This window comes from Pelodiscus sinensis, chromosome 9 (assembly GCF_052426305.1).
Source record: "Pelodiscus sinensis isolate ZL-2025 chromosome 9, ASM5242630v1, whole genome shotgun sequence".
Lineage (NCBI taxonomy): Eukaryota > Metazoa > Chordata > Testudines > Trionychidae > Pelodiscus > Pelodiscus sinensis.
Window position 1 is genome coordinate 31,353,703 of NC_143060.1, and position 16,399 is coordinate 31,370,101.

General features: G+C 43.4%; 1 protein-coding gene across 3 annotated transcripts in view; it reads left to right on the top strand.

Moving 5' to 3' along the window:
* Positions 1-422: 422 nt before the first annotated feature.
* The window catches only part of SAMD13 (sterile alpha motif domain containing 13), a 34,159-nt gene continuing 18,182 nt past the window's right edge, over positions 423-16,399 (top strand). Inside the window, exons 1-3 of one of the 3 annotated variants that reach the window (XM_006120290.4) lie at positions 443-508; positions 4,431-4,508; positions 6,291-6,375. In XM_006120290.4, coding sequence (XP_006120352.1) covers positions 4,499-4,508; positions 6,291-6,375 — 95 coding nt within the window. In that variant the 5' untranslated portion in view covers positions 443-508; positions 4,431-4,498. Of the gene's footprint in view, positions 509-4,430; positions 4,509-4,612; positions 4,877-6,290; positions 6,376-16,399 lie in introns of those variants that run through there. The other 2 variants (XM_089780484.1, XM_006120292.5) reach the window with 2 other exon arrangements.

Sequence of the window (16,399 nt, forward strand, 5' to 3'; positions counted from 1 at the left end):
TCTGTATATTTTTATTCAGATCTCATAGTGACAGTAAAATTTAAACCAGTGTTTCTCAACAATGATATGAGTATCCTTGGAGGTACTTGAGAGAAGTCTGGGGGGGTATGTCAACACAACTGAAATTTGGAGAAAACTGAATTTTGTTTTAAGTTTTACAGCGCTTTTTATTATTTTTGTAGTTTTTACACAGAAAAATTTCATCACCCATCCAACTATGATTAAGTTGTTTAAACAATGGCAGAAAAAAAATGTGTGTCTGAAAACTGTAGGTACTGGGAGTACTTATAATTTTTTTTTTTTAAAGAGGCACTTTATATAAAAAAAAAGCTTGAGAAACACTGATTTAAACCATTACTCTTGCTCTGGAGTTATGGACTACAGCTCCCAGCATGCCACAGTACCTGACATATTGTCTGTGATTGGCCAGAGCATCTTCTATTTGGAACTCTGCATGTGGGTGCAGCTGTGCTGGAGGAAGGCTGCCTTTTGCTGGCTATCAAGAAAGGTAAGTGAGGTCTGCTGTGCACTTCAGAGAGGGAATGGGATTTAAAAAAAAAAAAATCAGTTTCCTCCTTCTGACTCAATTACTGCTGCATTCCTCCCCAAGCAGCTTCCTTAAAAATGCATGCTTTGCCCTGAAGTATATTTAGAGCAACTTGCAACAGTCCTGTGTGGTGAGCCAGGACTTGCTGCTGAATTGAAGATGAGATGAAAAAAGAATCGTGCATTATTTAAAAAAAGAAGAATACAAAGGGGGATTATCGCACTTTTATGAGCTTACATTTCACTCTGTTTAACACTAGTTGTTTTGGTGTTTCAAGAAAAGTGTCCTAGCAGAAAACTGAAGTTCTAAAGTGAAAGTGATTTGATTTTATTTGTTTCGCTTGATTCCCTTTGTACAAATTTGCTGACATTTTCTGCCCAATCTCATTGCAAAAGAAAAGACATTTGGCTCTATCTTGCTCTCCCAGATCTGAATTCCAGTATCTCTTTTCCACTACAGATTTGCTACACTTTGCTGCCATGCATGTGTGAGGCATTTGGTTTTTCTTGTACTGCAGACTCTTCTAGGGACTTGAAAAGTTTCTCAGTAAAAAGTTAACATTTGAATATTAATAAATGTACAATGTTTGCACTGATTTCTGAACATTTGATCTTGTGCAGATAAAATAAGCGTAGGGCCACCCAGAACTCACCCAAAGACCTGGAACTGTCTAGTTTCATTTCATTCCTAGTGTGACCTGGAAAATACCTTTTACCAGTAAACAGAGGTCAACGAAGCTTCATGTCTGTCCACTGCCTGTTCCCTCACACTCCAGCAATATTTCTGCAAATAATATCTCCTTGTTAAATGATTTGTTACCTCAGAACTGATTAAAAATAACTAAACATGGGGCTTAGGGCTCAGCTACTGGCCTCTTAGGCCATTAATGTATAGGATTCATACATCTGGTTTTGAAGGACTTTTAGGCAGAAGACATGTGCAATTTGAACTTTATTTTAAATACGCTAATGTTTAATTGAACAGCATGATGGAAGAAATGAGAGGACGTGAGTGAATAGCCTGATGTTTGTATTGTCAAATGTCAGTTCATTGCCAAAGTTAGAAACCAGCTGATGCTGCAAACTCAAGATGTCCTCATTTAGAACTTGCTTGCTTGCTTGAGAAACAAAGAGAATTGGTTGTGCAGGTGAACTCTAACAAACACATCTGCCTTTTCCAGTACTTGATGTAAGATGTGAAATGACGGTGGTTCCTTTACTGTGTACCACAGCTTCAAAAGTGTCTGTTACTCCAGTTGATTTTTGTGCGTATTTATTCATTCTAAACAAATTTTAAAATACCAAAAAAGCATGCAGTGTCTTCACACAAAAGTATACTATTTCCATGGTTTGGATGTGCTTTGTTTATTTATCTGTCAATGCATAATGCAGGCAAAGTGAAATTGCCAAGGAAATGGACTTTAATTCTTGCGTACAATATCAAAACCACTATTACTGTGTTTTCAGTGACTGGAGTGATCTTAAAGATGTCAGATTAATAGCCTGGAAATCAAAGTGCTCCATTCACACAACAGTTATGGCACAGACAACAGTAATGCAATTTTCCCCCATACTGCCCAGCCAAAAATTCAGCAGGACTGCCTTGGAGGAACTATCTCTAGTAGTGGGAGTTGAGCAGAGGTTCTTGATAGTCAACCTTAACCTCTTTTCTTCCACTGCCATTAGGGTCACCTACCAGTGCTAGCCACGGCTGTCATTTCATCATGTCCAGTCCACTGGAAATCAGAGAGAGACCACCATCTTAATTCATAAGTTCCTAAGCAGTCATCAGATAGTAATAATTTCCACCTGTCATTCCTGACCTTGGTAGGATTTGAGCTGAATGCATATAATTGTAAGAGGTTTGGCTTAGAAGAAAACCTCTATCGAAGAGAGATGCCTGGTTCTGTGTTAGCCCAGACTGTAATCAAAGATGGACTCATAACTATTTTGTGTTTAAACCCCTTTGGATCAAGGCTGAGATGCAGTATGAGGGAATTTTGCAATAGTTTAATGTGGCTGAACAGTATTTAATTGTGTCCCCCCCCCCCCCGTCAAACACTGCCAGTCATCTATATAACAGCAAATATTTATTATACAACTGAAAGACATCTACAACCTGTGAAGTTAGTTTAGAATTGCAGTGGTGTAAACAGTGGTTAGAAGAGCCACCTAAATGTTCTCTCTCACTGTATGTCCTGCTTGAAAAATTAGGGGGAAGAATTACACTAGGATAACTGTAATAAAAAGTACATGCTAATGGATTTGTAAAATTGTCTGGTTTTGCTTTTCATTGGGCCAGAACCCAGCTACTTGTTATTAGGGGTGTTAAATATCGGTTAATTGAATAGTTGAGTAACCTCATGAATTCTTATCAGTTACTCGACTATTCTGTAGTCCCTGGGGGCAGAGCTGGCAGCCAGTGTGCTCCAACTCCACCCCCCAGGATCCCCCTGCCACTCCACACTGCTGCCTCTGTATCAGAGGCAGCAGCGCAAGGTGCCGGGCAGGAGCTGGTCTGCAAGAGGAGCCAGTTTAAAAACCAGCTCTGTGCTGCTGCCTCTGATAGAGACAGCAGCATGGTATGGCAGCAGCCCCATCTAAGGTAGGTCTGAGCTCCTGTACCCAGCATGAGCTGGAACTGAGCCAAGCTGCCGCCCGGCTCCTAATATATGTTAATGCAGAGCCACAGCGGGAGTAGGTCCAGGACTGAGGAGGGCTGCTGGCCAGCCTGCTAAAAAATTTACTGGCGGGGTTAGGAAGGGAAATGCATGTAGTCTATAGCATTAACCTATATGCTTCTGCTTATTGGGTAATCAACTAAACCGGTGTTTCCCAGTTTTATTTGGGCACGGAACCTTTTTAAACTCAAAATAATTTTGCGGAACCCCTAATAACAGTCTTAGCTATGGAGCTGAAAAAGTAGACCACAAATAAGTAAGGATAATAATAAACAAATGCTAAACAAGATCATGAGATCTACAATTAGTTTAATTGCACATAGTTAAAAACAAAAGTCACATTTAATGTGTACAGAATATTATTTTTTAAATCATAAAATGTTATTGTAATGGAATTTTCTCGTGGAACCCTTATGTTCACTTCGAGGAACCCCTGGGTTCCGCGGAACACCATTTGGGAAACACTGAACTACACTATTACATCCCTACTTGTAATCACAGTGAGAAGTATTTTACTCTATAAATATTCCAATTGACATCAGTAAATCAATTTGTGAAATAAGATATGAATCGACTGTGAGGAAGGCTGGAGGAATCTATTCCCCTGAGTTTCTTCTTTCATCTTTTGTCTTTGTCTAGTCATTTCAGTGGTGCAATTGTAGAATCTTTCCAACAGTCTGTGCACTTCCATTCAAACTTCTTTGTTTTTCATGCTCAACCAGAAGTGCACAGATTTCAAAAGAAATTAGGCGGCACTCGATTTCAGGGTGTATGCTTATGGCTAGAGTATTCTGTCACTTGTGTTATTAAATGAATTCATTTATTAATTCAGCCCTAATTTTTTCCACTGTCCATACAAGTATCCTTGGATCAACTTCTTTACAGTTTGAGCAAAGTTGCTCCAATATACTGTTACTAAATACATTCCCTTTAGTAGTAGGGGGTGGGTGGGAAAAGTGTACAGTGTGGAGGTCCCAAGAAGCAAATCACAAATCTTATGTTGAGTGTTAAGTGTATTACTCCCCTTTATAATGATACATGAGTAGATTTTTCTGGTCTTTGCAGGAATTCTTTCCTGAAAAAAAATTGCTAAAACTAGCCCCTCCGTGATTTCTTCCAAAGGAAAATACTGTTAGAGAGCACCTCAGAAGCATATTTGTTCCTGAAACATCTGAAATGTATTCTCTCTCTATTTTCACTCAGGTTAAGTTAGTTGGAAACCACTCATGAATATTTAACAGAGTAAGCAGTTGTGAGAAAGCAGTTCTTTGATGAAAAAAGGTAGGGGGAAAAGATTCATTAATTTCAAAAGAGTTATGGCTCTTTACAAGGCAGTTGTTAAGTGGAGTCTGCAGCAGGAGACGTGATTTATAGGATTAAATAGTTATGCTGAAGGGATTTAGCTAAAGTGAGCAGGAAGAACACTGTACCTTTAAAAAGTCAGCCATGAAACAGAAGGCTGTTGGTGCAGCTTGTATGTGGTTCCTAACGTCATGCTGGCGCTGAGCCAGCTTGATCTTATTTCACTGTGTCAAACTGTACCTCCTTATTGAATTCCTTTGCCAGCCTACTTTATGAAAGAAATCCTTGGGGGTTCTTTTGCTGTTCTTGATAAGCTTGTAAAAATGATTTGTTTTAGTTGCTTGTAGGTAGGTTTTTCTTTTTTACTTTTTTCTTAGAAAAATGACAATGTGGTGTAATGTTGCCTAGTGAATGATTTCTGAGATGCTTATAAAATGGTGAATGTGTGTAACTCAGTTTCCAAAATCTTTCCTTGTACATTGAGGGGAGGGAAAAGGAAAGCAACTCTCAATAGATGATCTCAGCAATTAAAAACTGCAAGTTTTTGTCTGTGTGTGTGTGCTGGAAATGAAAATGCCACACACCTGCAGCTTTATTTCTTCTTTTAATCTTGTTTCACTGTGTCAGGGAGAACATTTCGCGAATAGTATAATTGTTTCACTTGTCATTTTGCAGTAATCTCCTTAGATGAAATGAGAAGTGATTTGGAAGAAATGTATTAAATTATCTGCTCTACAGTGCAGAAAGAATCATCTTTTTGATTAGTTTCTTATAGTTGTATTTGGTGTTCTGCATCCTATTAATTATATACTAAATATGATAATGGTTTTTCACAAGGTGCTTTTTAAATGTTAGTTGATATCCTAGATTTTTATAAACTTTACATAGATGTGATTTCCCATTCTTTTCTCCTTCAGAGGGCTCTGTGACATGTCATAGGCATCCATTAATGCCACTGCAAGAATATCTTGAATATTTAGTTAGTTACACAGAGCTCCGTGATACAGGAATCACTTGCTGATGAGAGGGGAGTCTTGAGTCACCTCTGCACTTCTACCCATGTACATGATGGTGGTGCAAAAATGTGTACTGGGAAAATATCCCCGCACACAGATGGAGGGGTGGGGGAGGGAGAGAAGGGAGAAAAAATCGTTTTTTCTTCAATTTCATTCTAACTATGGGCCTCAACTTCTCTCCCCTGCACTCATTTCATCTACTGGAGACGCTTTCACTAGCTCAGGAAGGATAAGTCGTGTGGCTAAGGCACAGAAATAGGCCTCAACAGACATGGATTCAACTCCTGGTTCTGCCACAAATCTCCTGTATAACCTTGGGTAAATCGCCTAGTTCATTTATACCAAAGTTTCCAATCTGTAAAATGGGATGCCAATACTCCCTCCCTCACAGGGATGTTGTGAGGAAAAATACCACATTTGTGAGATGTTAGAATATTGGGGGCACAGAAAACCCTATACACACGTATTAGAAAGCACATGGGAAAAGGGTTAAATCAAATGTTTAGTCCTTGTCTGTAGAGCAGACAGCACCTCTGGAGTTTGATCATCAGCTTTACCTAGTTTACAAGATGTTGCCAGTTTCTCTTCTTTTCTGAAGAGAGAAGCAAGGCCCAGGCTGCATTTTTCTCTCTAAAGTAAAGAGAAGGTGGTGGTGTGCAGAACACTCATTGCTGTTTCCTTGTATTGCTCTTTCGAATTCACTGTTAATTAAACACAGCTTTTTTTTTCTCTGGTTATTTGTTAGTTGCTGAAGTTAAAGAAACCTCTACTTTCTCCATGCTGTCAGTTGACATGGAAAACAAGGAGAATGGCTCACTGGATGTCAAAAAGTAAGTGAATTCCTGGGGAATGGTATTTGTAGACAGCAAAGAGATTTCAGTTTTAGTTTTAATTCCTTCACAATAATGTGGTTGTGTGTGTGTGGGGGGGGGGGTATGTTTGTTTGTTTTGTAAGTTTTTCCCATTTGCAGTTGTCTTTATTGCATTCCAGCTGGGAAACAGAAATGTCAGACATTGTATTGGATAAAGGGGCATCCTACCGCCGGGTTCTTTTTAACCAGAACTGCTATGGAACTCCTTTCTGCACTCAGCATGTGGAAACAGAACTATAAAGCCAATATGTACTGTGTACCTGATGAAGTCAAGTTCGTACTGCTGTGTGGGGAAAAGGCTTTGTTCTCAATTGTGCCAATGGGTGCTTCATACTAGGTGCATGTGTGCGTGCGTGTGTGCGCGCGTGTATTGTTGATTGGAGATTTTTCATCAGCAATGCCCATGAGTCTGCACCTGTGTCTGACACATCCCCATGTTCTTGTCCAGAGTATATAGGCAGAGGTTGACCTTCCACTGCTCCAGTTCCTTCTCAACTGCTTGCAGCTTGAGTCAGAGTGTTACAGCGTTTGCTTGCTAGCTTTGATCCAGCTTGCTTGTTTTCTTCTTTTATTTATTAGTATTTGTTTTATTTACATTGCTGTTTCTTATTTTAATTTCTAGCACATAATTGTGCTTTCTGGAGGGGATACTACTTTTGTTTGCATGGAGACTGACATAATGGTGCAGCGGGCCTCGCCTAGGCTTCCTCTCGTTCTGAATCCCTAAGCTCCTCCACTGAAAGCCGGGATGATATCGTCTCAGACTCAGACATTGCCATCCAAAACGCCACCATCTTCCCATTCCAGCTTCCTTCCTCTCCAAGGATGAGGACTCATGAGCCAGTTGGTGGTTGTCCCATCAATTCTGGCATAACCTCACCATAATGAGCTTTGTGAATCCTTGGGCCCAGTGATATGATGTGTTCTCCATTCTCACCCTGAAGGGGTTAATGTAGGTCAGAGGGGGCAATTAACTTATTAGGCTGAAAGCTGGGGGATCATTAGGCTGAGGGGAAGCCCTAATTACAGTAAGCTAATTTACACAGGAAAAGGCAGGACTTCTATAAGGCCAGGGAGCGGATAGCAGAAAGGGGCTGCAGGAAGTAGTCTGAAGGCACTCCCTTTGAGAAGGGAGATATATGTAGGGGTATAGAATTTAGTCTACACAACTCCATGGGAGGAGGGAATTTGGGCTGGCAAACTAGGGGTGGGGGAAGCCAGAAGGAGTAAAAAAAGTGTCAGGGAAAAGACAGCAAGATTCAAGATGGTGCAGACCTTAGCTTCTGATTAGAGGGTTCCCAAGCTGGAATCTGGAATTAGAGGGTTGGCCTGGGTTCCCCGGGGGGAGTGGCACCATTGGGGCAGTGATTGAGACTAAGGAAAGACTTTGATACCCTAGAAGAAGAGGATTATAGTGACCAGGCTGGTGGGCCTACCCATGAAGGCAAAGCACCCTGAGTAGCACAGTAGGAGACAGCAGCAACAGCAGGGTGCACCATGAGCAGCAGAAGTGGGCCTTGGACCTGAAAAGAGCTATTCCTAAGAGCATCCAGAGGGAGGCACCTCAAGTAGTGAATAGAGCACATTGTGACAGGCCCCTTGTAGTGATCAGCTGTATAGACTGCTGTCACACAATAGGAATCTCCAGGGACAACAGCCTCTGGTACCCAGGGGACCCTCTACCCAGCAGACCTTCCTGGGAGACAAGAGTTAAGGTCAGAAACAGAGTCATTTCCTTTGGTTAAATCCTCCTCACCAGATAGGGTGGATATGCCCCTTCCACCATTCTATTCACATGACTTCAGAACTTTCCAAGAGTTAGTGAAGAGTATAGCAGAGGCCCTGCAGATCCCCTTGGAGGAGATATAGGAACCTCAGCAGCCACTCATTTACATATCGCTACTCAAGGATAGATGCCTTGTCTATCAACGAAGCTCCATTGTTACTGGCCTATGCAATATGGCAAACTCTAGCAACCATCCAGCCTACCTGCAAGAGGGCTGACAAAAACCTCTAAGTACCAGGCAAGGGTTCAGAGTCCTGGTCCAGATTGACTGTTCAAATACTGCTCAAATACCTGGACCCACTCCGCTGCAAGAGCTATTCCTCAGCTTGCAGCAACTGTACCTTCAACTCCAGAGGAATTTTGTTGCACTCAACTTCCAAGATGCCTATTTCCAGCTCACAAGTGAGTTTTATGATTCATTGTGGGCAACAACCATTGCCAGCACTGGGGTCTTACCTTTTGGCTTCTCAGGCAGCAAGTTTTCACAAAAAGCCTCTTGGTCACCACTGCCGATTTCCGACAAATGACAATAGTCATCCTCCCCTAGCTGGATGACTCATTCTTCAAGTGTCACTCCTGCCTCTAGGAATCCAACAAGATCCTGCCCTTCTTTTGCTCTCTGGGCCTTCCGCTCAGTGCAGAAAAGCCTACTTTGACACCTGTTTACACATAGACTTCATTGGAGCCACTCTGGACTCTGCAATTGCCAGAGCATATCTGCCTCCAGTAGAGATTCCCCACAAAGTCAATCTCATTTCTACACAACATCAGAGCCCTCAAACCAAAGCAAGGCCTTCAACTTTTGGGGCATATGGCAGCTGGTATATTTGTGACACTTAATGCAAGACTGGATATTTGGTGTGTTCAAGCCTGATTCAAATCAGGATACAATCCCAATAAACATAAGTTGTTTGTTCCTCAGAGAGGGTATGTCTACACTACCCCGCTAGTTCGAAGTAGCGGGGTAATGTATGCATACCGAACTTGCTAATGAAGCCCGGGATTTGAATTTCCCGGGCTTCATTAGCATAAAGCCGGCGCCGCCATTTTTAAAAGCCGGCTAGTGCGAACCCCGTGCCGCGCGGCTACACGCGGCACGGGCTAGATAGTTCGAACTATGTAGCCATTCCACGTTCCCCGTTCCACGAGGAGTACAGATAGTTCGGAATGGTTACGTAGTTCGAACTATCTAGCCCGTGCCGCGTGTAGCCGCGCGGCACGGGGTTCGCACTAGCCGGCTTTTAAAAATGGCGGCGCCGGCTTTATGCTAATGAAGCCCGGGAAATTCAAATCCCTGGCTTCATTAGCAAGTTCGGTATGCATACATTACCCCGCTAGTTCGAACTAGCGGGGTAGTGTAGACATACCCAGAGTCCTCAACTCTCTCCACTGGTTGAGAGACTCTCCAAGCTCTATGTGGGAGGTCCGTTCTTGCTCTGACGTCCCACAGAGATCACCCACCATGTGTCTCCATGTTAGGTTAGGGTGCCCACCTTCAGTACTGCGTGGTTCAAGGTAAATGGACTCCCCAAGAGTTTTGCTCCAATCAGCATCCTTAAACTCAGAACAGTTTGCCTACACAACATCGAAGAGTCAGATTAATGACTGTCTATAGAGTGTCTGTTTACCATATAAATTGACAAGGAGGAGCAACATCCCCGTTGCTATGCACAGATTCAATAAAACTCTGAAACAAGGACATCTCCCACCACATAGACATGTGCACATTTTATCTGATAAGCTGACTGAATTCAGTTCTAAATTTCCCCCCAAAATATATATTCTGCACTGGCCAGCCCTCTCCTGGACAGTCTGGATATTTTAGGTCTGTTACTCCTGTAATGGGATCAATGTACAACTTGTTACTTTAAATGGAGTTACTCATGCCATTCAGTTGAAATACAACATTCAGTTTGTTTTGATTACATAAAAAAAACCAGTGCATTTAACTACTAAGGCATTTTAAGTGAGTACAAGTTCCAGGCATTAAAGTCAGAAATGGTTACAAAAGAAATAAAGATAAAATGCTTTCTAGTGCTCAGACTTAACAAACTAGAATTGGTAATGGTGAAATCCGTACTATATGTTCCCAAGAATATTACTGACCAAATTCTCAGGTCAGGATCTGCTCTCAAAGTTCAAAGGTTGTTTCTTTCATTGTCTTAGGTGAGAGAGAGGAAGACAGGGAGAGATACTGTGGGGTGTTTTTGCCCCTCACTTTACAGTTCAGTCCTCCTTTGAAATGCATTTTCCTGAGGCCTACCCCTAGATAAATCTCCTTTCCTGCTGTGAAGTCATGGAGACTCAAGGTGGGAGAGGTTCCGTGCTGCTGTTTGATAAATCTGATTATTCCTGCCCCCCCCCCCTTTTTTTGCCAATGAATGGCCACTTCACAGGTTTTTGCCCATCAGTTTTGATGACACCTGGCTAGAGATGTCAGCTTCTCCTTTGTCTTTGATAAACTGATTTACTCAGCCTTGTCTGGTAAACACGTATCAGATCTAATTTTAAGTTATGTTTATGACTTTGCATATAATGTTATTACAAACATTTCACCATTGATCAGCGAGTTACCAGTTTTTAAATGATACCTCAGAAGGCATATTGTGTACAGGGACTATTACAGGAGTCTATAAGGTATGACTGTAGAGGTGCATTCGGTCACCCCCACACTATTTGGGTTATCAGGAGTATGTTTTAGTCAGAAACCCACCACTGAAAATTTACCTGCAAAAGTGGAAGCATTTCAAATCTTGGTGCATAGAGCATCCCCTATCCCCTAGAGATGTGAACAACTAGTCGTCTATCCGATAAGCAAATACTTATCGGATAGTCGACAGGCTAGTCGACTAGTCCCTTCCCCCAACTTGCTGCCTCTATTAGAGGCTGCAAGGTGGGAGGAGGAGGAGGAGGGCGTACTTAAAGTGGCAGCGCCGCATAAAGCTGGGTCCTGAAACGCCGCATGCAGCCTGGGGCCAGCTGAGGTATCCCCACACTGCATGTGGCATTTCAAAGTGGCAACACTGCGTGAAGAGTGGGATCAGCTGGGGACCCCTCCACTGACCCCGGGCTCCATGCAGTGCTGCAGCTTTGAAACGCCACAGGGAGCCTGATGCTGGGCTCCCTGCAGCGTTTCAAACGGGCAGCGCCGCATGGAGCCCAGGGTTAGCAGGGGAGTCCCCAGCTGACCCCAGGCTTAACGCAGCGCATCTGCCTTTGAAGTGTAGCCCTTCAAAGCGTACACTTCAAAGGTGGACACACCCTATCGACTAATAGAATAGTCGATGCAAAATGCAACGACTATTCGACTAGTCAATTACATGAAATTTAACATTCCTACTCTCTTCTTCTGAGTCTCTCAACACATACATGTTTGATCGTTGGCTAACTTTAAAAACCAAGAGCATATTTCCGAGCTCCAGTAAGGTCCTCTAGCTGCTGTTACAATTTTTTCCCACCAGTCCAGGGTTTTCCAGTATTTACACACCTTACTGCTGCAAAGCATATTATAAAGCATATGCCCCCATTCTTGTTTCTTACCTAAGGTTCATTAGACTTCCACATAAAAAAAAGATGTTCAGTTACCTGTTTCCTATACAAAACTTCATGCCTCGTGGGAGGAAACCGTTCTTCACATATTGTGGGTAGGAGAGGAGCTCTAGCCTTTTATCCTATGAGGACTAACCTCTTTTCCCAGGCTTTGTCTCCTCAGAAAGAGTGAAAGGATGTTCGATTTCCATCCAGCGACTGTCTGAAGGGGTTTCAGGATGCACTGTAGCATGTTACAAAGCCTTGGAGTTTGTCCCACCAGAGATGACTGCGCTTTCCACTAGGGCACAATTCATTTCTATAATCCTGTGTAACAACTTCCACAGATATTTGCAAGGGCACCACTTGGACGTGTGTGGGCACATTTTCTCAGCACTGTGACACTGTGCATGCACCTAGGGGAGATGGAGCCTGAAGCAAGGCTGGTCTCCAATCTGTAGCAAATTTGCCTCTTCAGGAGCATAAATCCTATTGACAGTTGATGCTCCTGAATCGCTTTTGACAATAAAATTCAGGCTCCTAAATCATGAAGGTGTTGCAGTGCTAAGTGCAGCAATGGCTATGTATCTTTAAACTCTGGGCCCTACAGTTCATTGCTCTTTTTTTCTTTACTCCTGCTGTTTGCATGACCAGCCACCTAGAGCTTTCATTCTTTTTTATGTATACAGATGCTGAGAGTAAGCATCTCAAGTTGCAGTTACACAGCATAGGTCTGCTGACAAGAGGGGGCAAAGAAGGCAACTGCCCTAGGGCCTGATGGTTCGAAAGGGCTGAGGGTCCCCGGACAGGCCCTTTATATCACTGCAGGAGCACTGCACAGCACAGCTGGGGGCAGCACAAAGGTCTGTGGGAAGAGGGTGATGCTGAGGACAGGCTGCTCCACTCCCTCTGGTAGTCCGAAGCCCCTCCCCCTCCCACACACACACCTTGCCCAGGGGCTCTGCAAGGCTGCTGGCTCTCCTGACACAGCACCTTCCATCCTTCCTGTGATTACAGAAGGAGATGTCATCAGGAGAACTCCTTTGTTGAAGAGGTGTTAACTGCTCAGGTAGATGATCAGAAAAGGGCGCAGTAGGTAGGCCAGGTACCTTTCTGGGCTTCCTGTGATTGGGTGGCACATCAGCAGTTGCTGTTGGTAGCTAGGAGTCACAGCGCCTTTACGGGTTTAAAGCTCCCTATGTGCATAATGTAGCTCCCTATGTGCATAGTGTATGTAGCTTCAGCCTTACACACTCACCAATTCTCTTTCCTTGTCTAAAGAACTGAGCTGTGCACAGTAATAAGGCTACGTGTTCCAAAGAGAATTCTGTTCCCCTGCTGGTTTCTCCTCCCATCCACATGCGATGACCAATGGAGATGATACATACATTCGGTGCAGTGTCTTATCTGATATAATGCATTTCCAACTTTTCTGTCTTAAAAAACCTCCAGGACCTGCTATTTTTATTCCTTCTAACATCAGCATAGGTTCTTCACCCTGGTCAATCTAAATAGTAACACTAGGTCGGAACAGTAAACTGCGTGAATGCATGTACCCACATGCAGACACATACTTTGGCTTGCTTCACAGCAGACCTGTTGCTTGGGGACATAAACTGCTCTCAGATAAATTCCTTCTCTTTTTCCCTGGAGGAAACAGACTGCCTGGTGATGGGCATGTTCTCAAACACAGGTAGCTAAATTAGATAAACGCTTCTTAATCTCTCCCTCTGTGCTTGCATCTCATCACCACAAGATGATGACACAACACCTTATTACCACACAACATCAAGACCTTTGATGACCGCTATCAAAACTGGTGAGCTTCCTCTCCTATTTAGATCTACTTTAAGCACTGGTTACAGCACAGAAATATACATTTATGCAGTAACTATAAATAGATCATAACATGTATGTTCATTCAGAAACCACCCTCAATTAGCAGCCTCACTTTACCATGGGTGTGGCCGAGGGAAAGTAATCAAAGCAAGGACTGCTTATATTTAATTATTTCCTGTTAGGTTCAAATGATAGAGGCTCAGCTGCTAATTGAATATGGCTATTTAAAGCTGGTAGGTAACGTAATTAAATTGAACAGAAACTGTGGTCTCAAAGTGAATGTATACGGTGTGTGTGTATGCTTATGTACAAAACAAGCATTTGGCACTGCATTAGAGCGGTTATAAATAGCTTTAATAAAAGCTGGTTTTTCAAGATATTCCTGTATTTTACAAAGGCACAACACATAGTCTGTAGTGAAAAGCTAACAGGCTATAACTTTATTCGTAATCAGTGCATCTGGCACCTGGCAATTGAACCTGTTAGGTCATAAAATGTTAGTCCCTTTACTGTTTTAAGGCACCCTGTGTGCAGGACATAAGACCTGTGTATGGCTTAAACTCTGTTTGTCACAAATCCCCTTTCTTTGTCTAAAGTAGAGTTGTAAAATCTCATTTCATTAGTTAACTGGTTAAATGTTAACCGCTTAAACGACCACCCCACGCGCTGTGGCTGAGCTGGAGTGCCCCCTTCTCCCCCCCTGGACCAGGACTGCTCCTGCCGGGTAGGAGCGCCCCTGCCCTGTGGCACGCCTGGTTAGGGCCTACTGCAGACCAGGGCTGCTCTGTCTGGGCTGGAGTGCCTTCCACCAGTGGCGGGCCCTGTGGAGCTCCAGTCTCCAGTCTCCACAGGTTAACTGTAACCAGTACGTCTCACCTGTTAAGGGTGAGGCTTACAGCTTAACCAGTTAAACCGTCACATCCCTAGTATAAAGAATTGAGCTGTGCACAATAACCAATCAATGAAGATGCTATTCAATCCACAGTCTGGGAGCCAATAGAACAGGTTACAAATCTAGCCAGTCTCAACTGCTGCAACAGGGTCCTGCTGGAGGACTACAGCAGATAGAGACAAAGGCAGCAACAGCCCTGGTCAATCAGCAGCAAAGGACAGAACTATGTAGCACTTTAAAGACTAACAAGATGGTTTATTAGGTGATGAGCTTTCGTGGGCCGGACCCACTTCCTCAGATCAATTTGTAGAAGAAAATTGGCACAGCCATATATACCAAAGGGATACAAACAAAAAAATGAACACACATGAAATTGACAAATCAAATTTTAGAAGAGTGTGGGTGAGGGGGGAAGGTTAGTGTCTGTGAGGTAATGACATAGGGGTGATAATAGGGGAAGCTATCTTTGTAATAGGTGAGATAATTAGAGTCTTTGTTTAGACCCATACATAAAATGTCAAATTTAAGCATGAATGACAATTCTGAAGCTTCTCATTGAAGTCTGGAGTTAAAGTCTCTTTGAAGTAATATGCATGTTTTAAGGTCATTGAGGGAATGGTCAGTCTGGCTGAAATGGCAAGCAACAGCTTTCTGTCTGTGAGGGTATATCTACACTATAAAGTTAATTCAAACTAATAGCCGTTAGTTCGAATTAACTTTCATAGCGTCTATACATGCAAACCGCTAGTTCGAACTTAATTCGAACTAGCGAAGCACTTAATTCGAACTAGGTAAACCTCATTCTACGAGGACTAACGCCTAGTTCGAATTAAGTAGTTCGAATTAAGGGCTGTGTAGCCACTTAATTCAAACTAGTTGGAGGCTAGACCTTCCCAGCTTGCCCTGGTGGCCACTCTGGGCCCAACCGGGGAAACTTTTCTGCCCCCTTCCCGGCCCCGGATCCCTTAAAGGGGCACAGTCTGGCTACAGTGCTCGTGCCAGTTGCAAGCCTGCCAGCACCCAGCCAGCAGACTCTGCATCTGGCATGGCATGAGCCAGCCACCTGCTGCCACCCAACCCTCCGCCTCTTCCCAGGACCATACTGGCCGCTCACAGGATCTTGCCCTGGGTCGTAAGAGGCGGGCGCCCGCCTGGTCTAGTGCAGAGATCGTGGACCTCATCGAGGTTTGGGGGGAGGCCTCCAATGTCCACGATCTCTGCACTAGGCACAGGAATGCGGCCATCTTGGGCAGGATAGCTGCCAGCCTGGCCACCAAAGGCCACATGTGAACCCAGGAGCAGGTTTGCATGAAAATCAAGTTGGTCCAATGAGACCCCCGACCTGAGCTTAGAACATAAGAACGGCCGTACTGGGTCAGACCAAAGGTCCATCTAGCCCAGTAGCCTGTCTGCCGACAGTGGCCAGCACTAGGTATCCCGGAGGGGATGGACCGAAGACAATGACCAAGCGATTTGTCTCGTGCCATCCATCTCCAGCCTTCCACAAACAGAGGCCAGGGACACCGTTCCTACCCCATGGCTAATAGCACTCCATGGGCCCAACCTCTATGAATTTATCTAACTTCTCTTTAAACTTTGTTATAGTTCTAGCCTTCGCAGCCTCCTGGGGCAAGGAGTTCCACAGGTTGGCTATGTGCTGTGTGAAGAAGAACTTTCGCATATTAGTTTTAAACCTGCTACCCATTCATTTCATTTGGTGTCCTCTAGTCCTCATGTTATGGGAACTAATGAAAAACTTTTCTTTATTCACTCTCTCCACATGACTCATGCTTTTATAGACCTCTATCATATCCCAGGACTCTGTCTGGCCTAAAGTTTTTGAGCCATTGCTGTGAAAAGCTTTTGTATTATATTTAATGAATGATAGGAAATGTTTTTGAAGGGGCTAAAATGCAAATGTTCTAGGCTGTTACCAT